General features: G+C 34.6%; 1 protein-coding gene across 12 annotated transcripts in view; it reads left to right on the forward strand.

The window, feature by feature from the left end:
- The window catches only part of MGA (MAX dimerization protein MGA), a 230,191-nt gene that overhangs the window by 161,251 nt on the left and 43,850 nt on the right, over nucleotides 1-25,090 (forward strand). For all 12 annotated transcript variants that reach the window (XM_074235148.1, XM_074235149.1, XM_074235146.1 and 9 more), the window contains 6 exons: nucleotides 527-605; nucleotides 1,315-1,410; nucleotides 10,825-10,956; nucleotides 11,332-11,436; nucleotides 13,404-14,056; nucleotides 15,573-15,918. In XM_074235148.1, the coding sequence (XP_074091249.1) occupies nucleotides 527-605; nucleotides 1,315-1,410; nucleotides 10,825-10,956; nucleotides 11,332-11,436; nucleotides 13,404-14,056; nucleotides 15,573-15,918 (1,411 nt within the window). The remainder of the gene's footprint in view (nucleotides 1-526; nucleotides 606-1,314; nucleotides 1,411-10,824; nucleotides 10,957-11,331; nucleotides 11,437-13,403; nucleotides 14,057-15,572; nucleotides 15,919-25,090) is intronic.

Here is a 25,090-nt window from a genome sequence, read left to right on the forward strand (position 1 = left end):
ATTATCTTTGTTGGAAACTTTATTATAAAAATTTCAAAGATCATTCCTATTTAGATGAATGTATGTATGTGATTTTTGCTTTAATTGGAATTAGAATTCGTAGTATTTAATTTATTGGCATTAAATTTGTTGATTCATTTATAAACTATAATTCAGTGTTTTCAAAGATGATAAGGACATTATACCATTTGAGAATGAAAGATTTTCTCTGTAATCAGAGTTGCTCTCTAATTTTTTCAAGTTGCTTTTTTCACAGTAGTGTAATCAAATGATCCTTCTATCTAACTGTTCTGTTGCTGATCATTATGATATTGAATTCTATTGCTGTTTTCTTATTATTCCCACTCCATCATGGTGTTTGAAATGGCTACTGTAGTATGGATACCAAACTTATTGACCCCAAGAAATTGAAAAATATTTTAAAATATGTATTTACAATAGCATTATGGCATATATTTGATATTATGTGTAACCCACCTTACTTCAGTTTTAAACTCTTAATGTTGATTTGAAATCTTGTATTTAGGAAGCTCTGGACATTCACACTGTTGATAGAGCAGTTGAAGAACCCACCAGTCTTCAGGATACTGCCACAAGTGATTCAGGTATTTTAAGTAGCATTAAAGCCAGAAATATTGGTATGGTTTGACTTTGGAAGGAGATAGATTATAGATAACAAATGTTTTTATTAAGTGCCAACTGTATGCCAGGCACTGTGCCAAGCACTTTAAAACCATCCCGTTTTATTTTTGCAATAATTCATTTAGGTAAATACTTTTATTATTCCCATTTTACAGATAAGGAAATTTAAACAGAGGTTAAAGTTCATGCCCAGGGTCTTAGCTAGTCAAATTCCTTAGATAGGATTTGAACTTGAGGTTTCCAGACTCCAAGTCCAGGGGTCTAAGTACTTGAAAAAGAAGGATTTTCTTTATTGTATAGTATGCATTTATGCAAAATCTTTCCAGCTTTAAGTACCCAGTAGAGTTCATGATTATTCCAGAAATAGAAATTATCCCTGAATCTTTCCTGCTTATTTAGTCATATCTTTACTTATATCTGGAGTTTGTTGCTTGCCTAGGCTCAATGATAGACTATTTTCAGAGGATTAGTTTAGTTTAGTTTGAAGAGATTCTGTAACTGGTTTGGCTTTAGAGTGGTTAATTTGTCTATCACAGATTCAGAAGTTTATATGCTAAGCTGAAGTGAGATTTTCAGTTGACTAAGGCCTCAAACTGACAGTATCATGATATTTGAAATGTTGAAGTAATGACATAAGTATTTTACTTTCACACCACTCTACTTTCTATGTAGGTCGAAGAGCAAGGATATGCCAGCTGGAGCAGGAGTTGTTAGAAGATTTGAAGTCCTTGAGGCATAAACAAGTAATCCATCCTGGTCTTCAAGAAGGTAGGTTGGAAATGGGTAATGATTTTTATTATAGTTCTAAAAAGAACTCAAGTGAAGTAGATAAAATAATAATATCTCTTGCATAAAATTCTCCCTTTTTATGTTGTTAAATAATTAATGAAATTAGTAGTTATTATGTCTCCTATGTTTTTACTTTGTTTCCCTTCCAGGTTTAATTTATTATGTTGGTATTTTTCTTTTTCATTATTGCAAGTATTTAGGGCTATATGCATTTTCCTTTTGACTACAGGTTTTGACCAAACTTGAAAATTTTCATATATTGTATTTTTATTTTCATTATTAGAAATAGTATTGAGAAGATTTTGTGTCTAACCATTCACTGAAAGAATTAAAAAAATTTTTTGTTTGGAAACTCCCCCTCCCCCCAATTTTTTTGTTATGATCTGAGACTATTTTGCAGAATTGCTCTCTTTCAAAAATGGAGGTGTGTTTTTTTGACCGGTATATTTGAATATTATTATGAGTATGACCTTGGTCAAATAACTTTTCTTTTTTCTACCTTGGCTTCCTTACCTTTATGCTGGGAATAATATTTGTCCTAGTGGCTAGGTGCATGGTGGACAGAAGGCCAAACCTGGAGTCTAGAAGACTTGAGTTTATATCTAATTGTAGACACACAGTTTTTGCCCCTGGACAAGTTACTTAATCTCTGTTTGCCTCATCTGTAAAATGGGGATATAGCTTCCATTTTACATTTCAGCACAATGCCTGGAACATGTTAGCTATCTTGATAGTTGTTTTCATTGTTGTCATTGTCATTGTCATCATCATCATCATCATCAATGATTATCAGGATTGTTTTATGCAAAACTATTTGTAAAATGAGTACTACTTAAATGTAAGTTTTTTTAGACTAATTTAGTTCATTTATGTGTACTGTTTTAATGCGTACTAATCAACACAGTGCTAAATTTTTATTTTTTTAGAACTATTGTTTGCTTATATCTTTCTATTGGAACTTGGGATTTCCTTTTTTACTAGATTAGAAAATAAAAATATCTTTAACATGTGCCTTCATTATCAGTGTTCACTATGATTCTTATAGTGCATTTTTCCTCCCATCTAGATTTATTCCTGTTGAAGAAATTTACTCTACCAATGCATATTAGCAAGTGTTCTGTAGCTAATTTGCTCAGGGTCAAACAAAATGATAGATGGTGGTGGAACTTAAACCTAGGTCTTCCTAAGTTGAGGCTACACATGTTAAAAAAAATTCTCTCAGCTGACTTTTCACTTATAATATTAGTCCTTTCTCAAATATCACTACCTCCCTGCCAATATTAGTGTTTATGTCTAACTGTTGATGTTATTTTTAAACCTTTTTCTTCTGCATTGAGAATATTTTTTTGGGGGGTAACTATTAGGACAAACCAATTGGTTCTGATGGGAACATGAAAATATAAAAAATACAGTAATGAAGTGAAGTTAAAAGTTCTTTAGAAAAATAGCAAATAAGTAATTGATAAATCACATGTCACAAACAGCTGTTTATAGAACCCTGAGCAGTGATTGAGATTGGATGCAAAACTGAGAGTGATGACAACAAAACATTCTGAGGTAAAAGAAGTGATATCATAAATGGAAATACAGTTAACAACAAAGAACACTTGGGACTTATCTAAGAATGTTTTACATTTATGTGAAGGCATGTTTTAAATCATAACAGTCCAAAATGTGACCTGCAGTGCCATTTTACGTGACCTGCCTGAGAGTTTACCGAATGCTTTAGTAAACAAAGCCGAGCTACTGTAGAGCTCTGACTAAAGTGGCAAATCAAAATATATTGTCGATTGTTTCAATAAAAACTTTTGAAAGATTGGACAGCCTTGTTTTAAATCATTGATAGATTAGATAATTTTGCTTATTTGTAGAAATGTAAATTGATTTGAAAAAATAAAATCATAATCTGTTTATAGGAGTAAAAAAATCTAGCCAAGCATGGTGGTTGTGTAAGCCTGTAATTCCTTCAGTACCTGTTTGACCTTAGGAGCTCTCAGCTCAGGGCAGCTAGATGGTAAAGTGGATAGAGCACTGACCCTGGAGTCAGGAGTACCTGAGTTGAAATCCGGCCTCAGACACTTAATAATTACCTAGCTTTGTGACCTTGGGCAAGTCATTTAACTCCATTGCCTTGGAAAAAACCCTAAAACTAAAAAAAAGAATTCTCAGCTGCTGTAAAGTTAAAAACAATCAAATGTTTGCTGCCTAAAGAGAGGCAAACTTACCCAGGTTGGAAAGGGTAAGTAGCTTAAAGTTTTTTTTTGCTGATAAGCAATGGAGTTCAGTCCATGAGTGCCCATTGCATTGTCAGCATGTGAAAAATAGGGAGAGGAAGGAAGAAAAGGTACAAAGAAGATAGGCAGATAGGAGGGAAGATAGATATTTGTGAACTTTGACTGGTTTAATAAGGTTTTTTTCCCCCCTCCCAAAAGTTAAAAAAAAAAGTGAAAATGTAAAGTGTAAGGCTTCTTATTTTAGCTCATGTTATTGAGTATATTGTTGATATAGATAACTGACAAAAGAGGGTCTGGTGAAGTTAGACCAAAAAGTAATTCTACAATTCTAGGGCTGGGGATATAGAAATATGAATATAAAAAATTAAATACATAATATATGCAAAGTAATCTTTTGTTGGAGAGCCATTAACAACTGGTGTGAAGTTTTTTAACTTTGGTTCATGGAGGATAGATGTTTGGGGAAGGGGGATTCTGTGAACTTGAATGAAAAGAAAAAAATTAAATCTTTATTTTTGCTAACCTCTAATTAAACTATTTTGGGTAGAATGCTGGACCTTGAGTCAGGAAGACATGAATTCATATCTAGTCCCAGGTAGAATCTGTTGACTCTGGGAAAAGTCATTTCTGTCTGCCTCAGTGCCCTCAATTGTAAAATGGGAAAAATAATAACTCATAAGTTGTAAGTATCAAATGAAGTAATATTTGTAAAATACCACTATTCCTGATGGGTAGTAGGTAGTTAATAAAATACTTGTCTCTTTCTTTCAATTGTGAATAGCCAAAAGAGTATTAGTGGTACTTGAGACTTTATTATTACTAATTGAAATCATAAATATCTTCATTCCCTAGATGTGACTGATCTGGAAATAGTATTTATTGAACACTACTATTTTGAAATCACTGTATCTATTAGACCTGATCTAATGTGATTGAATTTTTGAATATAGGTTATACTTAAGAAAAATTAAAATGCTATGTATTTTTTACATTTGAAAGCATAAGAAAAGGGGTAGCTAGGTATTGTGAGTAGAGCACCATTTATAGAGTCAGGAAAATCTTAAGTTCACTTTCAGCTTCAGACATTTATAGCTAAGCTATGTGACTTGGGCAAGTCATTTAGCTTTAATTCCACAACAGATTTAAATAAATGATAAAAGTATTATGAATGAGGTTATTAACAAAAAAAAATTAAAAGCAAAGAACCTTGTTTTAGAGAAGGCTAGGGATCTTGTGAGCTTCTTGAACAATAACCAGGGCAGGAATCCCAGACCAAAGGGGAACCTGCAGTTTTAACTGAACCAACAGAGTTTCCCTTTTGACTAGACAGTGAGTCTAGCAGCAATGTGCTTTTGTTCAGACGCAAGCCTCTAGGTCATGAACTTGTAGCTCTCAGAACAAGGAGGCAGCAATCAGATTTTGTTCTGGATCAGAATGCTTTGAAATCACTGAAAGTTTCACAAGGTCTTGGGTCTCAGCTGTTTCTGAGATTCTTCAACAACATAGCACTCAGTGCCCTCCAAAAAAGTGTAACAGAAACAATCCCTAGACTTTTCCTTCACAAATACCTAGAACCTTGACCCTTACATCAGGTCCAAAGTCAAGAACTAGGCTGGAAAGATGAACAAGCCAGAAATAATCCTATCACAGTTAAGGCACAAATCCAGTAGAAGACAGTAATACCAATGCATCTATAAGTAAAACTCAAAGGATAATACAACTTGGACCCACATTCACCTAGAATTTCTGAAAGAGATGCATAAAGCACATGTTTGAAAAAGTTTTTACCAATAAGAAGATAATAGTGGAGGAAAAAAATTGGAAAATTGAATAAATGAAGAAAGGATTAGAAAAGTGAGGAATAACTTGGCAAAATAAGTATCAAAACCAAATTAGAATGGACCAAAAAGAAGCTAATAATTCTGGAACAAGAAATTGTAATGGGGCAGCTAGGTGGTGCAGTGGATAAAGCACCGGCCCTGGAGTCAGGAGTACCTGGGTTCAAATCCGGCCTCAGACACTTAATAATTACCTAGATGTGTGGCCTTGGGCAAGCCACTTAACCCCATTTGCCTTGCAAAAAAAAAACTAAAGAAATCGTAAAAAGAATTCCAAAACCTGAAAACTTTTGTAAGGGATTTGAATACCAAAAGTAACTGACAGGAAAAGAGATTGAGAAGAGACAATTTAAGAATCTTTGGACCACCTGAACCCCATGAGCAAAAACAAGATTCTAAATATCATATTTCAAGAAGTCTTAAAAAAAAACTGTCCAGAATCCTCAGAACCAGAGGATAATATGAAAATATAAGAGATAAACTGGTTGGAAACTCTCAAGAACATTGTTTGTAGTCCAAATTCAGAGCTTCCAGGATAATGAAATTTTCAGTCAGCTAGAAGGAATGAATTTAAATGGTCAGAATCATATATGGTGGTTATATGCTGTGAATTTTAATGATTAAAAATGCTCTATTTAAGTTAAACTGATGTGTAACACATATTTTTCAGTAATAAAGTATTGAGTATACTTACCAGGAAGGCAAAAGCTCCTTTCCATATTTCCACGTCTCAAAAATGGGAGCTTCATAATAATCCTAAAGGTCCGAATTCCCTAATGATTATTATTGGTATTACCCAAAAGACAAATTTTACTGTCCTCAAAATAAGGAAAAAGTGTTAAGACTTGAGATCTGAAAGTATGGCTGACTGAAGTGATTCTAGGCAGTCAGGTAGTAATTCTAGGCAGACCTGTGGGCAATAATTACTGGAAGTTAGATGTTCCCTACTCTTGTCAAAGTAGTTACAAAAGTTCCCTAAGAAGCTTGAATCTCATGATCTGGTTCTTATCTGCTTATAGGGCTCTTATCATTGTTCGGTTTTTAGGGTACCACAGCCAGCCTAGAGACCATTTGGTCATTGTTGTTCACTGGATCATTCTGATCAGTGGTGTCATCCTAGGCCAAGGATGGCTTGGTTTCATGTCAGTCCTGCCAGTCTTCTTAAGGATTATTTAATCAATTATCAGTACCCAAGGTTGTTTGGGCCAGTTAGCTAATATGCTGATGTTATTGACATATGTAATTATCTAATATTTATAAACTAAGCTATATTCATATAAGATCAATATTTAGGTATGTGTCATAACTTCCATAGCCATATTGCTTTCATTCTTCCTTTTTTTAATGGCAGTGGTGTTAAGTGACTTGCCCAAGGTCACACAGCAAGGTAATTATTAAGTGTCTGCGATAGGATTTGAACTTAAGTCCTCCTGACTCCAGAGCTGGTGCTCTCTATCCACTGTGCCAACTAGCTGCCCCTGCTTAAATTCTTTAAAGTGCTTGGGTATGTTCACTCCCAACTCATGACAGTCATTCATGTCAAGGACTTTTCTATATATAAACCTGCCATCTCTGATATCTTTTATGCTGTTTTGTTCAGTACCAATTATTCTTGCTAATGTGTTTTAGCTTCTATATGTCTATTCTGAATTTTTCTGTTGTATTTCTGAAATTCTTCTAAATCGTGATATTACATATTTATATCTGTGAAGCATCACCAGGAGAATATTAGTCTTGGGGATTTGTTCTTGCAAGCAGTTTGGAATTACTGAAAGCACATTACAGTTTTCCAAATAGTATATATAGCTTGTTTTTTTTCCCACAATTCTGGGCCCATCTTATTGTCCATCAGAAGTATTTGTCAGGGACAGCTAGGTGGTACAGTGAATAGAGCATGCACCCTAGACTCAGGAATATCAGTTCAAATCTTGCTGCAGGCACGTAATAATTGTGTGACCTTGAGCAAGTCACAGAATCCTATTGCCTTGCAAAAGCAAAATAAAAAAAAAAGTACTTGTCTAAGTGCTGACTTGGTACATGTTGTATAATTGTTTCTGTGAGGAGAACATGCAATACCAACTTATTTTATATGTCTATATACATGTGTAAGCTTGTATTTATATCATATTTGTATGTAAATGTTTACAGTTATCTTCTAGATGGATAAACACAACAGCAATGTCTACTTGTTTTTGTTTTTTTTTTCCCCTGAGAACTGGTACTTGAAAAGGTTAAAGTGAATCCAATTAAAACATGGACCAATATTTAATAGGAAATGATGGAAAAAAAGTTTTGGCATGAAAAGTAAAATTAAAATTAGGAAAATAAGTATCTTATTTTTAGTCACATATGGTTATGATTATAGCTAATTTTCCAATAAAATATGGTAACATAATATGAATTGGTTTGCTTCAAGTTTCTTCCCATTTCCAACTCCTTTGGCCCTAAAAAAAGTACTATTTTCAAGAAGTATTTCCTTTTGGTCTTTGTTTTTCCATACAGTAAGTGATGTATGGTAGGAGCTTTTTGATGAATTAAGTTTCAGCAGTTTAGGGAGATGGATTTTTTTGGGGTTTTTAGGTGTGTGTGTGGGTGTGGGTGTGGGTGTGGGTGTGGGTGTGGGTGTGGGTGTGTGTGTGTAATTTCCCCTCTTCCTAAATTCCATTATAGCATGATAGGTCCACTTTTATTTCAGGTTTGATTTTTTTTTTTTAATAAAGATGATGCTAGATAACCATTATAGGGGTTTCATCAGTTTCTTTTAGTCAGAGTTCTATCTTAGTGTTTTAGTATTTGTTTTCTTTGAAAATCCTAACCTTTGATAAGGTTCATCCTCCCCTGTATTCTCTTTAATAATTAGCTTTAACTAATTAACTTTGCCACATTTGTTCAGATACTCGAATTTAGATGTGCTATATCCATAGCATTATTTAGAATAAGAACCTTCAATGCCTTTTTTCGCCTTGTTTTTTTTCTACTGGGTCAAAGAAATCTCAATGAATCACACTTTATGTCTTGACTTATGTATTTCCGAGAACCTTTAGGTTTGTTTTTCAAAACTCAAATTTTCATTATATTGACAAAGGTTTTAAATTACTATTTACATTTCTGTCAACAAAACAAATTTATTGAAATTTTCCTTAATTTAAATTGTAATTCCATTACTTCTGAGACACATTCCTATATGTTGATTTTTACACATTTATCATTTTAATTCTGCTTTGAGTATCTGCATCATTATTCAGAATGATATAAACAGTTTCTGGTATGTAAAGAGAACATATGATGTCAACTCATTTGCTACTTTTTAAAGGATAAATAACTTCTAATTTCATATCAGAACCACAGTTTTTACATTTTCATTTGCTTCTGTTGTATATATTCTATCACTAAAACTTAAAGATCTTGATTATTAATAAAAAAAAGAAATGTTTTCACATTGCAAAAGAAAATGGCCATAATTATCAAATATGTTTACAATGTCTTTGACAGTATGCTAGTAAGTGACAAAGACATGGATACATTGGACAGGATTATAAACACTAAAGCTAGTATTGGAGAGAAGAACTAAATCTTGAAAGCATTCAAGTAAAGTGAATATTTTTGGGTTTTGATGACTTACTTTTTATCAACAACTCATAGGGAGGCAATATGGTATAGTGAATAGAAGCCTATTTCAAGTCAGGGAGAGCTGGGTTCAAGTCCTACCTTGTATACATACACTAACTGCTTGACCCTAAGCAAGTAGCTTTTAACTTTTCAGTGCCCATCACAGCTCTCAAGAGTATAAGTTGTATAACAGTTTTGTTGAGTGAACTCTAAGAAAAATATGCCTACTTAAAGAATTCTCTACGCTGAGGAAATGAAAAATTTGGATCAAAAAATCTTCAGCAGAAATTTCTCTTGTATGTGGCAAATCAGTTCTACCCTTTATTAATTATCTTATGTGCTACTGACAGTTTCTCATAAAATACATTGAGTTACCAAGATTAAATAGTCCAAATGTGTCATTCTCATCCTGTTAAAGATGATCATAGATCACTAACCTGGCAAATCTTTTCCATTTTGTATTTCTCTTTTGTTCCCTTCCAAGTTTCTTCTGTCAAAGCTCTTAGCATGATCTGGCTTAGATGAATTTAATGCAGTTTTCTTTAGGCTCTCCTTTTCTAATGCCCTACTGTTTTGTGAGTCAGTACTAATCTCAGTAATGTTTTTAATCTGTCCCTTTCACTACCCTCCTGTTCCCATTGCACAAATTAAATCAAACCAAATTCATAAAACAGATTCCTTGCTAATTGCTAATTACTGACTATCTCTCACAGTTTGTAAATGGAGATCAAGTGAGGTAATATTTGTAAAGAGCTTAAGTACTAAGTACTTAAGTACCAGGTACTTAGTAGGAATGAGCAAATCTTCATTCTCTTCCTGTTTCATTAGTATTCCTATTTTACAGCTGAACAAACTGAAGTATTGAATGACTTCCCAAGGGTCACCCAGGTAGTAAATATTTGAGACTAGATTTTAAACTCAGGTCTTCCCAGACTCCAAATCCATCATTCACTGCATTTTTCTCTATTGTAGAAGTAGATTGGACTCTCTAGAGTTCATCTTGTTCAATCACATCGGTTTTCAAATATGAGGAAACTAACGTTTAGAGAGAATAAAATTTCATTCATTCCTTTATTTTATATTCACATCACTAGAATTAGAATCTAGGCCTCTTGCTTATCAGTTCAATGATTCTTTTATTGTTTTTCTGTGCTCAACTTGTGTCTTGATAGGAAACTTAAAAGGCTGGAAGCATAAAACATGAATGAATGCTTGTATTGTTTTTTCCTTTTAGGAATTAAATTTTGTTTTATATATATATGGTATTTTCAAATAGTCTTTGGAATAAGACTTTTTCAGAGTTAGGCTTATTAATGCCAGTTTTCTCTTTTAGAATTTCTTGAGATAGTATTTGCATGGCTATATAGATACTTGGCACATGTAATAGTGTCTTAAAGGTTTCATCTCTTAGAATAGTAGGTGTTTATAGATATTATGTGAGTTGAAATTGATTTTGAAAACTTTTACCTATAAGTTGCAGAAATTCTTTCTGTCTCAAATATGATGATTCATTTAATATAATTGTTGATTGACCATAGGAAAGTCACTTAAGATCTTAGACTCATTATCAGTAAAATGCAATGCTTTTATTTTCTTTAACTGTTTTATATCTCATTATAAGATCAATATCTCTATTGGTGATGAGGTTTTTGTTTTCTTATATTTATTTTTGAAATAATAATTTCTTTTAACGCTATATTGTATTCTGGCAGTGGGTTTGAAACTGAACTCAGTGGATCCAGCAATGAGTATTGACCTTAAATATTTGGGGGTACAGCTGCCTCTGGCTCCTGCCACTAGCTTTCCTCTCTGGAACCTTGGAGGAACCAATCCTGGCTCTCCTGGTGAGTAAATAGCATTTGAAAAATCAAACACCATTTTATTATTCAGGGCTAGGCTTGTATATGTTATGAATGAAGTATTTTTTGGAAAGCAAATACAATCAGGTCTTAAACGTGATGATGTGTATCTTAGCAAAGGAGGTGTTAAATGGTTGTTTTGAATTTTAGTATTCAGGGGGCAGCAAGGGTGGCGCAGTGGATAGAGCACTGGCCCTGGTGTCAGGAGTATCTTGAGTTCAAATACGGCCTCAGACACTTACTAATTATATAGCTATGTGGCCTTGGGCAAGTCACTTAACCTCACTGCCTTGCAAGAAAAAAAGAAATAAAAAAATGAATTTTAGTATTCAGCTATTTGTTGAATTCTTTCTTTTTCAGATGCTGGATTGCCTTTTGTTTCCAGAACAGGGAAGACCAATGACTTCACTAAGATCAAAGGATGGAGAGGAAAGTTTCATAGTGCTTCTTCCTCTAAGAATGAAGGTAATCACATGTTTAGAATGAAATAATTATTCCCGACAAATATGCTACAAAATGTGTAATTTGTTACTTATTCTTTCCTGGAATATAACCTAGGGGCAGCTAGTTGGTATAGTAGATAGAATCCTGGCCTTGGAGTCAGGACAACAGGAGTTTGAATCCAACCTCCGACACTTGGACTCTTAGTAGCTGTGTGACCTTGAGCAAGTCACTTAACCTTGATTGCCTTGCATCTAGGACTATCTCCAGTTATATCTGACCACTGAGAAGAAAATAAGGTTGGTGACTTAGACCAGCATCCCCCTCACTCAAATCCAATTCACATGCTTATCATGGTATCACCTCCCTGATATTGTAGTCTTCTTTAAAAATGAAGGTCAAACATTAAATTGAGCCAGAAATTGTGAAATGTATTTTTCTTAGACTTATTCTATTCCCTTTTTTCAATTGATATTTTTCCAGATACATGTTATGAAAGTTTTCAACATTCATGTATATGATGTATATGCTTATTTTTAAGTTACATAATTTCCTTCCACCTTACCCCCCCTCCCCTTGTCAGTCAACAGTCAGGTGAATATTGTTACCTATATAATTGTGTTAAACATGTTTACAGATTTGTCATTTTTGGTATGAGGAATTAAGATTAAGGGAAAAGAGAAAACCATGAAATAAGAAAGAGGTGTATAAGAGGTTTTTTTTTAAAGGTGAATGTATGTTCATCATATTCTGAGGGGATTTTTTTTTTTTTGCAAGGCAAATGGGGTTAAGTGGCTTGCCCAAGGCCACACAGCTAGGTAATTATTAAGTGTCTGAGACCGGATTTGAACCCAGGTACTCCTGACTCCAGGCTGGTGCTTTATCCACTGTGCCTCTTAGCCACCCCGGATTTTCTTTTTGATATGTTTTTTTTGTTTTGTTTTTGTTCCTCTGGATGGGGATAGCATTGTCCATAACCAGTCTAATATGGTTGTCCTAGCTCTCTGAACTGCTGAGTGGAGCTGCATTCTTCAAAGTTGGTCAACTCACAGTGTTGTTAACATGTACAATGTTCTCTCTTGGTTCTGCTCCTTTGCTCAGCATCAGATCTGTAATTCATTCCATGTTTTTTAGAGTCTGACCATTTATGGTTTTTTTTAAAGCAATAGTATTCCATAATATTCTTTTTCAACAGTTCCCCAATTGATGAGCATCTTCCAATTTCCACTTCTTTGCCACTACAAAAAGAGCTATTATGAATATTTTTAAGCATTCTCTTGCACTTGAGCTCTCACTCTCTCACTTCTTCCCCTACACACACACAGACACACACACACACCCTAAAACATGAGAGACAATTGAGGAAATGTATATAGAAGAGGGGGAGGGGAGAGCAAGAAGAGTCCATGAAAGGACAGTGCTATAAATACTAGAAAGTTAGGTTGGAACTACGTATTAGAGAACCTTGAATAAAAGAATCTAGAAATGGGGGTGGCTAGGTGGCGTAGTGGATAAAGCACCGGCCTTGGAGTCAGGAGTACCTGGGTTCAAATCCGGTCTCAGACACTTAATAATTAACCTAGCTGTGTGGCCTTGGGCAAGCCACTTAACCCCATTTGCCTTGCAAAAAAAAACCTAAAAAAAAAGAATCTAGAATTTAGTGAATATCCATTAAGGATTCTTTGAAGGATTTTGAGCCATTTTATTTTTGAGATGTGTGATGTATTTAGAATGATTAATTATGAAGATGATTTGCTTTTTTAAGGGTGTATTGAAGAAGGAAGAGATAGGAAGCAAGAAAAGATAGAAGTTTTAAAATGTATGAAATATAGGATCAATAAATTTTTACACTTTTCTTTTGTTCTCCTCAGAATATCTTTTATGAAGTAAATAATTTTCAATTCTAGTGCTGCTCAGTCTCGCTTTTTGTTATACTGCATTTTTCAGGATTTATATTATACTTTTCTCAGGAAATGTGTCTTTAATTTTAGGTGGGAGTTCAGAAAGTTCCCTGAAGAATCGTTCTGCCTTTTGTAGTGACAAACTTGATGAATATTTAGAAAATGAAGGCAAACTAATGGAAACGAGCATGGGCTTTTCATCAAATGCTCCCACATCACCTGTTGTATATCAGCTACCAACTAAGAGTACTAGCTATGTACGAACATTAGATAGTGTCCTAAAGAAGCAATCTACTGTTACCCCATCCACATCCTACTCTTTGAAGCCTCATCCTGTACCCTCTGTCCCTCGTAAAACCAAATCTCTCAACAAACAAGCAGTTTCCAGTGGCCGAACTAAACCATCCTATAAACCTATTTTGCCATCTCCTGTTTCACCAAAGCAAAAATCATCTCATTTAGTTCCAGGAGATAAGGCCACCAAGACTTCTCCAAATAGCATGTTGGAAAGTCATGGGGAAAGTATCATTGTACCAACTTTGGATGAAAATGTGTTGCCAAGGCAGATCAATCTTAGGCAGGCACATCACCAACAGCACCCAGCAGCTCGACCTCCAGGATTGTCTAAATCTCAGGTGAAACTGATGGACTTGGAAGATTGTGCCCTGTGGGAAGGAAAACCACGTACTTACATCACTGAGGAAAGAGCCGATGTGTCTTTAACAACTCTGCTTACAGCCCAAGTATGTACCTTTTCTTTTTCAGAAGGTATAAACTTGGGTTAGAAGGGCTGTGATTAATGAAGGGGATGTTAGAATGTGACTTGTTAACAAGAGGATCAGTTAGTTTATAAGCATTTATCTTAACTTTATATTTTGGTTATTGTTAACAAGAGGATCAGTTAGTTTATAAACATTTATCTTAACTTTATATTTTGGTTACAAACAAGCTAAGGAATACTGTCCATTGTTTGTTCTTTACCAGACACATGAGTATAGATCTGTCAGCAGAGAGATACATTACATTTATGTTTTTAAATTACATCCCTCTCCTATGTAAAGGCGGCTAGCCATTTTGAAATCTCTAATTTTAATCCCCAAAATGGGAATAAGTACATTTTCTGATTTTGTTATAACAACTTTGAAAAATTCTGTTTTAAAAGATACTAAATTCCAGGAAATTTAATTAATTTTATAAATAGGAGGGGGCATAGTAACATCTTGGTTTAAGATTTTGCAGTAAGAAGTTTTAAATTAGTAATGATACATACAGTGGTCTCTTGGTGCAGGCCAAGTGACATTTGATCATAGGTTTTTTTTTTGTTTTTTGTTTAGTTTTTTTTGCAAGGCATTGGGGTTAAGTGGCTTGCCCAAGGCCACACAACAACTAGGTAATTATTAAGTGTCTGAGGCCGGATTTGAACTCAGGTACTCCTGACTCCAGGGCTGGTGCTCTACCGCTGCGCCACCCTTGCCACCCCCGATCATAGTTTTTTTTAAAAAACACAACAGAACCAACTTCTACTTGTAATCTTTCATTTTCTAAATGGAAAATGAGTCAAAAATCTAGGAGGAAGGAGAACCTGATGAGTCTACTAACCTGAGTTCTGACAAAATACCAAGGGCACTAGATTCTTTAATTGAAAATCTCTTTTTGTAGGAAGTAGTTTTAATTGATAGTCATCCTTAATGCCTAACAAGGAGTGCAGCTATAATGTATTGATCCCTAAACTTCTATGGCTTCCATTTTACATGTATTGTATCTTTCTTCCATCTCCATTACTTGCTATAAAGAACTAGATCAATATATGTTTCCAGTTGAAAATAAATCCAGGGCCAGCTAGGTGGCACAGTGGATAGAGCACCAGCCTGGAGTCAGGAGTACCTGAGTTCAAATGCAGCCTCAGACACTTAATAATTACCTAACTGTGTGGCCTTGGGCAAGTCACTTAACCCCATTGGCTTGGAAAAAAACCCCTAAATAAATAAATAAATCCAGAACATTCTTCTGATTGTCTGTACCATGAATTCTTGTAAGAGATTTTTCTTTGTCCTGGCTACACAATTACCTTATCCTTTCAGTTCTCATGGAAATCAGACTTGTATGGAGGATGATATTTCAAGGTTATAATAATGTGGAGCCAATTAAAGTTGTTATTTTGATATTGATGTAAATTATATGGCACTACATTTAGTGTTAGTTAAGAGTGATATTGGAAATAAATTTTATTAGAATTACAAATGTCTGCTTTAACTTTAGGCATCTCTCAAAACTAAACCCATCCACAAAATCATCAAGAAACGAGCTCCTCCATGCAACAATGACTTCTGCCGACTGGGCTGTATATGTGCTAGTCTAGCCTTGGAGAAACGCCAACCTGCTCATTGTCGCCGACCTGACTGTATGTTTGGCTGTACCTGTTTGAAAAGAAAAGTTGTGCTTGTTAAAGGAAGATCGAAGAAAAAGCGTTTACTGAGAAAGACTGCTCGAAGAGACTCAATATTTTCTGGCACCCTTGGGGATCAGAAAAAGGAAGGAGGAAAAGAAGTGACCAGGGAGGAAGATCGGTTGAAAGAAAAGAAGAAGAGAAAGAAGGTGGAATATAGTGAGTATTAATTGGAATTGGGGGTTGGGGGGGATTGTGTTATTTGAGAAGTCTTATGAGAGCATGTATGTATGTTATGCATTTTTCAGAATTAAAAAAATTTTTTTAATGCTTTAGGAATAATCCATATGATTCTTTTGCACTCAGTGGATTGATGACTTTTGATTTGGAAATTCTCTCCATCCATTCACATCACATTCCATCCAATACTTGACCATCCTGTATATCTTGTCCATACCTTCTTTTGAAGTTGGACCTGTATTCTACCTGACTTAACTGGAGACCTGCTTTGAGTTTTTCCTGATTTCTCTAGGGTACCAGTGGAATAAAGCTTTTCACCTATCTTCTATTGCCATGTGACTAACTTCTTTTTCTGTTATATACAGTTAGGCAACCTGTTTACATCTACAATACAATTTTTCTTTGCCTCTGTGTGTTAATTTCTTTAAATTTTTTGGAGGCTTATATTCCATATATCATTACTATATAGATTTCAAGTTTTAAAATAGTTCCTTGTTTTCTTTAGTGAGTTTTCCCTGATTACTTTCCAGCAAACCATTTAGTTATTTTTCTGGTTTTTTAATGAGTTAGAAAGGAAGTTCAAAACAATTTGATTAACCCAAGGTTAGTTTAGATTTCAGAGACAATTATAATGATTATTTTATTTTATTTATTTTGGTTTTTGCAAGGCAGTGGGGTTAAGTGAGTTGCCCAAGGTCACACAGCTAGGTAATTGTCAAGTGTCTTGAGTCTGGATTTGAACTCGGGTCCTCCGGACTGTATTGCTAGTTCTCTATCCACTGTGCCACCTAGCTGCCCCTATATTGATTATTTTTGAATGTTTTTTTTCTCTTTCACTCTTTAAGCAAATATGCAATTCAAATGAACAACACTAGTTAAGCACTTTTTAAATGCAAGACATTGTGTTAGGTTCTGGGAGTATAAGTAGAAACAAAAAAGGATCACTTCTCACATGTGTGTTCCCTTGAATTTTATTGAGTGAATAAAGGATTTAGATTTACACTTAGTTTGTTCTCTTCTCTTTTCTATCTTTATAATTTGTTTTCCATTTACCTTTTGATTAAAGAGTTAATATAACCAGCTTCAATTTATTGGAAAATCTAATTTACCTTGACTCTTTATTACCTGCTAGTCTTAGATATAATGCGACTCATTTAATACCTCATCCAGTGGAAATGAAAATTAAACTTGTGCATTTTGATGTAGATTTTGCTCTTTGCGATTTAATTTTCTATCCCATTCCATTTACTTATTAGCATGCTAATAGACAAATTTTATAAAATGGTGTTTGTAAAGCACCTTCTGTATGCCAGACACTGTGCTAGGTACCAAGGATAGTAAGACAAAGCAAAATTGTTACTATTCCCAAGGAATGTTTTATTTTTTACATTGATTTTACTGAGTAGTGGACACATAAGCCATAATAGATGGAAAGCTAAAATATTTATTTAGCATTTACCATGTGCCAGGCATGATGATAAACAAAAAGATTAGTGATAAGAAGTAATTCAGACAGTCCCTGCAGTCACAGAGCTTACATTCTGAGAGAAGACAATAACTAAAGGGGATCTGGAAAGGAATGGAGATTGATGTTGAATGTGCATGCTTTGGCATGGTGAGGAATTGGTCAGGAAATGATATGGAAGTCTAGTCCTGGCAAGATAAGCTGAAAGTTTGCTTTTAAAACCAGGAAATCCAATGTTTGCATGGGGGTGTGGTAAATGAAAATGATGACTGGAGTGTAAACATTGTGGTGAAGGAATATGTGTTGAGTGAGTGTATGTCAATATAATGAGTACATGGTTAGGAGGTGATTTGGAGGCCATCATTCATAGATGAGTAAAGAGAAAATGTGTAGGGATTTTTGGCAGGATAGAGGAAGAGCTTTAATAACTTGGGGAAACCCACCTTGAATATTATTCCTATCATCTGTCTCCTTTGTTCTTCCTATTCCTATGTTACTGAATGTGCTGGAGAAAATTGTAGAATGGTCTTATTGGGTCTACTGTGAATTTTTGCTGACTTTGTGAACTGGCCTTTGCTTCAGCAAAGCACTTGTTTTTATATACGAGTATTATTGAAACTCTATCCCACTTGCCACTGTGGCTGTTTCAGACCTTTTCATCCTTCCTCCAGTCTCTTGCTGTCCTCTCAGTTGAGGACTTTGCTTCATACTTGGTGCCCCCTCCCAATAAATCCATTTATGTGAGCTCTCTAGTATTTTCCTTTTCTCATATCACTCATATATCTTTTTCTTTCACCCCTCTCTCTCAAGTCATTTTCTTTGTCATGCTAATCCCATCCATATATATTCTTGGTCACCTCTCTCCCCATCTTCTCTAGCAAATTGTCCTCACCTTTATTCCCTCTTTCTCTAATTTTTCAATCTTTTATCTATTGGCTTCTTCTTTGATGCCTACAAATATACCATTATCTCCCTTTCCTTTAAAAAAAAAACTTGTTCCAACTATCTCTGCCAGTTATTTTCCTTTATCTTCACTCTCTTGGTTAAGTTAGTTAACTCTCTTTCCTTTCCTATCGTTTCTAAACTCTTTGCAATCTGGCTTCTGACCTTATTTCACTAAAATTTTTCTATTCAAAGTCATCAGTTATCTTTTTAAAAAATTAACAAGTATTTATTTTCTTTCCTTCATACTCTTCCTCCTATTGAAACAAAAAAAATAAAAACCAAAAATCCTTGTAAAGTAACAAGTCAAGCAAAACAAATTCTTATATTGACCATGTCTAAAAATAAAAATCTCACTTTGCAGGGCATCTAGGTGGCATAGTGAATAAAGCACCGGCCCTGGAGTCAGGAGTACCTGGGTTCAGATCCGGTCTCAGACACTTAATAATTACCTAGCCGTGTGGCCTTGGGCAAGCCACTTTAACCCCGTTTGCCTTGCAAAAAAAAAAAAAAAAACCTAAAAAAAAATCTCATCTGGCATTTTGAGTTTTATCTCCTCTCAGGAGGGATAATATTCTTTATTAATAGTATTCTGGATTGGTACCTGGTTATTTTATTTTGGGGGGTTAATTAAGTCTTTCAAAGTTGATTGGCTTCACAATGTTGTTTCATAGATTTTTCTTCTTATTCTGCTCACTTCATTTTGCCTCAGTTCAAATATGTCTTCCTAGACTTCTCTGAAAATATCCCTTTAATTATATCTTATGGTACAATATTATTCCTTTGCATTCATCTATTATAGTTTGAACTGTTCTTCAATGATGGACACTTTTTTAGTTTCTGATTCTTTGTCTTGATTAAAAAAAAAACTGCTATAAATATTTTATCCATATATGGATCCTTTTCTTTCTTCATCTCTTTACAGTGTATGGACCTAGTAGTGGTATTGAAGGGATAAACTATAATTTGGTATTGGAACTTATGCTTGAGAGAGGCCTCGGGATGTAGAAATACAGGCAGGGAAGATTCCTGTTTGTTTTTGCATGGCTAAGAAATAGGCTTGCGAAAATTCCTTTTTTCTTATTTGGCCTTGTGAAAAGATTAACCACGAGTCTGTCTGTCTTTTTGATGGAGAAAAGCAACTCTAAGAAAATTCCTCCCTTTTTTCCCCCCTGCATAGCTGAAGAATGTCTTTTTTAAGTTCCTATCTCATTCTCAGACAAGCCCCCAAATGAGAATTACTTCTTAACCCTTTCCTGTGACCATCTGCCAATTATTTATTTATTTATTCATTCATTCATTCATTCATTCATTTATTTATTTATTTATTTGTAAGACAAACAGGGTTAAGTGGCTTGCCCAAGGCCACACGGCTAGGTAATTATTAAGTGTCTGAGACCGGATCTGAACCCAGGTACTCCTGACTCCAGGGCCGGTGCTTTATCCACTACGCCACCTAGCTGCCCCTTACCATCTGTCAATTATAAGGAAGGGTTATATCCTCCTACTTAAGCTCATTCGGACCTGAACTTATTTTCTCATATCATTCCTGATCTATTAGCAAATAATTAAACTTGACTTGAGACAGCACTATTTCTGTGTGTGTTCTCTCACCAAAACAACACTGGACCAGGATAACAATTGCTGTATCAACAGATAAGGACAGTGATTTTTAGGGGCTTATTTCCAAATTATTTTGTGAAATGGCTGAAGCATTCAACACACCAACAATACATTAATGTACCTATTTTCTCACTGCTCCTTTATTTTTCTTCTATTGTTAATTCAGCTTTTCTGGTGAGTGTGAGATAAAAAAAAATATGAGTTGCTTTAATGTTTATTTCTCTTACTATTGATTTGGAATAGATTTTACATATGATACTTGATAATCTGAAGTTCATCCTTTGAAAACAGTTCAAATTATATGACTATGAATTTGAATGGCTTTTATCTTATAAATTTGGATCAGTTCTTTTCTGTCTTCTCTATAACTAGGTACCAGTCCAGAATGAGAGCTTTATCAGGTCTTTATCAGATGTTGCCAAGATTTTTTTTCCCCCAAGTACCTGGTTCCTTTCCACTCTTAACTACATTCGTTTTTATAAATTATATGTAATCAAAATTATATTTTTTATTAACTGTGATCTTTCCGTCCCTTGTTTGATCATGAACTCTTCCTCTTGCCTTAGATTCAAAAGATAATTTTTTCCTTGCTTCTCTCATTTATGATATGACCTTTTCTAAATAAGTCATGTATATATTTGAAACTTAATTTGATATAAATAGTTTGATAGGCTGGTGTAAAGCTAATTGTGAGCCTTCAGTTTGACCCAGGTACAGCATATCTTCTTCATTATTCCTTTACTTTCCACTTCCCTTTCATAACCTTTCCCATTTTGTAATGTATTTCTACACACACAAAAATTGATTTGCCTGTAGACAAATCTGTTTATAATGCCCCAGATATAATTCTTCTCCATTGCCTCCACCTGACTTCTCCTTTATCTTTGTCTCTGTTCTGTCCACTTTTGTATATTTAGAAAAAATGTCTCAGCTGCATTTGTTTATACCACCTGTATTTCTATTGCCTGGGATGTTTTAAAAGCAAATAATACTTTGGGGTTTGATTATTTTGGGGGGAATGTTACAATTATCTTTTTATTATTGAATGCCCATCTTTCTTCCTTTGTAGTTCAGAATAAATCACCTGGGGCTGCTTTCCATACTCTGTTGCTCTTCAGAATACATTTGTTCATTCCTTCTTGAGTTTTCTGGTTGGTGTAGAATAGTTTTGTGATACTCAGATTTCATTTCCTTTGTATTTAAAAGTATTTAATCAGTTGCAAAACTTTTATTTCTGAATGGAATTCTTCAATTTAGTCGTTGCATGTCTTGGAGTTTGCAGTCTTGGTTTTTTTTTTTCTGGAAACTGATATTTTTTTCGATTGATATTTTATTTCTTATGTTCAAAAGTTCTAGGCAGTTATAAAAATTCTTAAATTATAATTTCCCATTTTTGAGATCAGTATAGAGAATAGTTTCTTTTAATATTACTGTATTTGTTCCTCCTCTGAATTGTCTTTCCCTTCTGTGTATTTCTATTCCTATTTCATTTTTTTTGTTTCTTTCATGAGATTTGCTGTCTTTTTTTTTGCATTTTTTTTTTAAGAAAGATTTTATTTATTTTGAGTTTGACAATTTTCCCCCCATTCTTGCTTTCCTCCCCCCACCCTTCCAATATTGGTCATTGTCCTTTCTGGTCATATTGTCCAGTCTGAGAGGTGTGAGGTGGTATCTCAGAGATGCTTTAATTTGCATTTCTTTATGACTATGGATTGCTTTGATTTCCTCATCTATAAATTGCCCTTTGCATATCCTTTGGTCCATTTGTCAATTGGGGAATGGCTTTATTTTTTTGAAAATTTGACTCAGTTCTCTGTATTTTAGAAATGAGTCCTTTGTCAGAAATACTAGTTGTAAAAATTATTTCCCAATTTACTACATTTCTTTTGGTCTTGTTACAGTGGTTTTGTCTGTGCAAAAGCTTTTTAATTTAATGTAATCAACATTATCTAGTTTGTTTTTAATGATATTTTCCATCTCTTCCTTGGTCCTAAACTGCTTCTCTTTCCATAGATCTGACAGGTAAACTACTCCTAAAGTGAAGGATCAAACCATATTCTCTCTTGTTCAGTGAGCTCCAGTGTTCTCGTTTATCTCCAAGTATCTTTTTAACATTTTGACATTTAAAGCCCTTTAAAATCTGACCCCTTTACTACCTTTCCCAGTCTCTATGTCTTTATACAGCTACACTGATCTACTTGCTATCTTTCCACAAGATTCCATCTGCCTTTTGGCTAAATGCACTTGTACTAACTGGAATGCTCTCCTTCATCTTTGTGTACCTCCCTCCCCAAATCTTCTCTGGCTCTCTTCAAGACTCAAAAATTCTACTTTTTTTCCAAGAGTCCCTCAGCTCCCCAACTACCCTACTCCTTCACCCTTTTCCTATCTTGCAAAATTAGCTTGCATTTATACTATACATATTTGTATTTGGATAGTTTACCCCCATTAGAAAGGAAACTCTTTAATAGTCCATTTTCTTTTTCGATTTCTTTTGGGGGGGAGAGAGGGGGCGAGGTAGTTAGGGTTAAGTGACTTGCCCAGAGTGTTAAGTGTCTAAGGTGAGATTTGAACTCAGGTTCTCCTGATTCTAGAGTCTTTGCTTTATCAACAATACAGTCAATGAAGGCAAGTAATGAGAAATCAATCTGTAGAGTAGATTGAAGCCAAACTGTGAAGCATTTGAAATACTAAACATAAGTGTGTATTTTATCCTATTGGCAATAGGAAGTCTGTATATCTTTTTTTTTTCAGCAGGGGAGTGACATGATCAGACAGACCAGTTTGGCAACTGAGTTAAATTGGAGTGAGGAGAGACTAAAGTCAGGAAAACCAATTAGGAATTTATTACAGTAGCCCAGGTAAGAGATAAAAGAGTGACACTTGAATTAGATTAGATTCAGTAGTGATCTTGCAACAAGCAAAATGTAGGATTAATAAATGTGATACTTGTCTGGATTTGTGAGGAAGGTATGAACAGTGACATATTAGAGATGATTTTTACCACATTTTGGGTAACTGAAGATGTGATGATTTTGCTAAAATTCAACAAATTAAGGGGAAGGGTAGTGAGTTTTATTTTGCTCATGTTGAATTTGTCATGTCTTTGGATTTTGACTGGTTGGTAATGCTAGCTGAAACTCGGGGATTGAGATAAGAAATAGATGTGTAGATTTGGAAGTTACCTGCTTAAGATCATAATTGAACTCATAGAAGCTGAGATCACTGAGAGAGATGATAAAGAAGAAAATTTTCATTCACATGTGAGGTGGATCCTGGATGATGATACTGCACAGGAGACTGAGAAATGGTCAAAACAAGAAAGAAATGTTAGAAAAACCTGGGGAGGAGAGAAAGTTTATTAGGTGGACATTATTCACAGAGTTAGACATTGCAGAGACAGACATTAAGCTTCTAAAGGCCATGCAATATTTAGTATTGAAGAGATAAAGTATTTGTTCTTGACATCAATAGTTTCAGTGAAAATTGGAAGCCATGTCATATGGGATGGATAAATGAGTAGATATGGGGAAGTTAAAAGCATAGAGTAGAGATAGATATCTTTTTGATTTAATATTTTTTTATTTAAGGCAGTGGGGTTAAGAGTGACTTGCCCAGGGGTGGCTAGGTGGTGCAGTGGATAAAGCACCAGTCCTGGAGTCATGAGTACCTGGGTTCAAATCCGGTCTCAGACACTTATAATTACCTAGCCACATGGCCTTGGGCAAGCCACTTAATGCCATTTGCCTTGCAAAAAAAAAAAGAGTGACTTGCCCAAGGTCACACAGCTAGGCAATTATTATTAAGTGTCTGAAGCTGGATTTGAACTGAGGTCCTTCTGACTCCAGGGCCAGTGCTCTATACATTGCATCACTGAGCAAAAAGTTTTGTTTGATTTTTTTTTTAAACATCACCACAGTTTTTTGCAACAACCCTTTCCCTCTCATGGGGCTGTTAAGAACAGATGTCTAGGACATAGTAGGTGCTTAATAAATGCCTTTTTGTTCTCCTTCCTTATACCATCCTACATAATAAAAAAAGTTTTTTTCAAAAAGTCAAAAGAAACAAAAAATAAGCATAACTGATTAATATATCAAAAAACGTTTGAAGACGTATAATGTGCAACTCCTGTGAACCTCCCTGTTTTTCAGAAAGTTAAATTTGGGAGGTCTTTTAATATCTTTTCTTTCAAACCATTCTTGGTCTGTATAATTTTGTAATATTTCCTTTTGATTTGGGGGGTGTGTGTGTGAAGTGTTGCTTTTTCTTTTTTACATTTTTATAATCGTTGTGTTTATATGCATCAATACATGTAGTTCTTTCCATGCCTCTCTCTGTGTTCATCTCATTCATCATTTCCTACAGTACAGTAATTCATTAAATTAATGTACAGTATAGCCATTCTTCAAGCGTAAGGCATCTGCTTTGTTTCCAGTTTTTGTTATCACAAAAATATTATTATATTTTTGTGTATATTATTAATGGAACCTTTTTTGCTATCAATGGTCTCCTTAAATCATAAGCTTAGCAGTGAATTAATTCTCTTGGTCAAATGATATGGAGTCTCTTTCTGCAATTCCAAGTTCCTTTCCAAAATAGTTGTATCAATTTGCAGCTCTCTCAAAAATAATACCAGTGTACTTTTCCACAGAATCTTCACCATTAACTATTATAGTTTCCTTACTTTCTTCCAGGAGTTTTATTATGAGAGAGATAGAAGATGATGGGATGGCAGGATCAATTGAGGAGCTGGTCTTTTTTTTTTTATTTCAAAGAATCAAAGACATCAAGTCCTTTTTGAAAAAAGTAAGGAAGTTACCATGGATAAAGAGAGATATTGAAGATGAGAGATAACAAAAGAGATGATTTCCTGGAGGAATAGGAATAAATGTTGTGAGGGATTAGGGTGTTGATGTTGGCAGTGAGAAAGACCATCTCCTTTTCCAAGATTGGGGCAAAAGAAGAAAGAAAGGAAGGTAGTTTTAAGGGGATTTAAGGAATGAACTGGCTGAAAGGGGGAATTTCCAAGGGATAGCTTTAATTTTTTTCATTAAAGTATGAGGTAAGGTTCTCTTCTGAGAAGACTTGAATAAGAAGTAATGGTTATAGGGGTCTTGAAAG

Source organism: Macrotis lagotis, chromosome 4, assembly GCF_037893015.1.
Source record: "Macrotis lagotis isolate mMagLag1 chromosome 4, bilby.v1.9.chrom.fasta, whole genome shotgun sequence".
Classification (NCBI taxonomy): domain Eukaryota; kingdom Metazoa; phylum Chordata; class Mammalia; order Peramelemorphia; family Peramelidae; genus Macrotis; species Macrotis lagotis.